This window comes from Echinops telfairi, unplaced genomic scaffold, assembly GCF_000313985.2.
Source record: "Echinops telfairi isolate 266 unplaced genomic scaffold, ASM31398v2 ScPeMD7_7407;HRSCAF=8445, whole genome shotgun sequence".
NCBI classification, from domain to species: domain Eukaryota; kingdom Metazoa; phylum Chordata; class Mammalia; order Afrosoricida; family Tenrecidae; genus Echinops; species Echinops telfairi.
Window position 1 is genome coordinate 141,844 of NW_022111307.1, and position 1,468 is coordinate 143,311.

At 34.9% G+C, this 1,468-nt stretch overlaps 1 protein-coding gene across 1 annotated transcript in view; it reads right to left on the bottom strand.

Moving 5' to 3' along the window:
- Positions 1 to 351: 351 nt before the first annotated feature.
- Positions 352 to 1,468, bottom strand: part of OSTN (osteocrin) — a 44,635-nt gene continuing 43,518 nt past the window's right edge. The window contains exon 3 of the mRNA XM_004713400.1: positions 352 to 436. Coding sequence (XP_004713457.1) covers positions 352 to 436 — 85 coding nt within the window. The remainder of the gene's footprint in view (positions 437 to 1,468) is intronic.

Below are 1,468 nucleotides of genomic sequence, written 5' to 3' on the forward strand. Positions count from 1 at the left end.
TGTGCTTAGGGTCACTATGAGTCAGAACCAAGCTGATGGCAGCTAGCAACAGCGACAGAAACAAATGTATTAAATGTACCTTTCCTGTGATTTCCTCCCTGGTACGCACTTATGAACATGTTCTCTCTGCATTTAACTCTTGTTGTCCTCTTCTAAAAGAGGGATACTACAATACTTGTCCTTATTTGGACCCTTCCACAGAAGCAACTTAAGCACGTAACAGCAGTAACAGGTGAATTCGATACTGTAATGTTTACAATAAACTAAGAAATTAAAAGAGAAACATATAACCTAGGGTGAAATTGTGAAATGCTAGTTAAAACAATTCATTTGTACTCACAATTGGAACCATTAGCCTCTGGAATTTGAAAGTCGGCTTCCACCAATTCGATCCATGGGGGCACGGAACCGTCTTTTGGTGTGTTCTACTACTTTCCTGATGCAAACCAAGAAGAATATCTGTCAGCTCAAGGATAAATGATCAATAATACTTTTGGTGTCTTATTTCATGTAGATGCAGGACCTCTTCTAAAGGGTTAGGATAAAAATTAGAATGACCATTCATTGACCACCCACTATGTGCCCAACAGTAACCTTTTTATCCTCTTAACAGTTATCAAAACCAGCACTGCTACGGTGAGTGAGACCTAGAGATGTTGAAACAACATATCCAAGTTCAAATCACCCGTTGTCTGCATAGCCAAGGTGAAAAATCAGGGGTTTCCAGTTTGGAAAATAATCCTTTTCCCAATATGATAATCTGTTGACTAGATCCTTTAGTTTTTCTTCATTTTAGATTTAGTGTATTTATATAGAAGTCCAATAAACACACAGTTAAAGAAGCAGAACATTGCCACCTGTCAAAGATTTTAAAATAAGTAATCTATTCTTTCTTATTTTCCCAAACCATGCAAGAATTCTGCTCAAATGTTTGGCCAACAATGATACCAATCATTGTTTGAATATCACAGTGATATGGAACTTAATTACCTTATAAGACAACCTCTTGAATTTTTGAAACCTTTAAGAGTTAAAAAAAGTTTTACACTGAAAAATTTTAAATCATATTTTAGTTTTTATAATTACTGACATTATACTGTTGATCTCTACTACATAATTTAAACATAAAGCATCCATAAAAACTTGAATTACTAGGATCCCCATTATTTATGGTGTGCCTATTAGGAAGCAGTTTCTTTTTGTGGCTGTAATGGAATAGATAAATAAAAAATAGTCTTCAAAAAGTTGTAGTTAAGCACCCTGAGAACAATGATGATTTAAGACCAATGTTGTTGGTGGTCTCCTTGGAGTTGGTCCTTAAGCATGATGACCTTACATACAAACCTCATGATTAGTGGTAAAGTTCATTATTGTGGCTATTATATAACAAATAGAAGTGGAAATAGCTCTTGTTTTCACTGATAACAGACTTTTGCCTTAGCAACAAGGTCTCATCAATGTTTGAAGA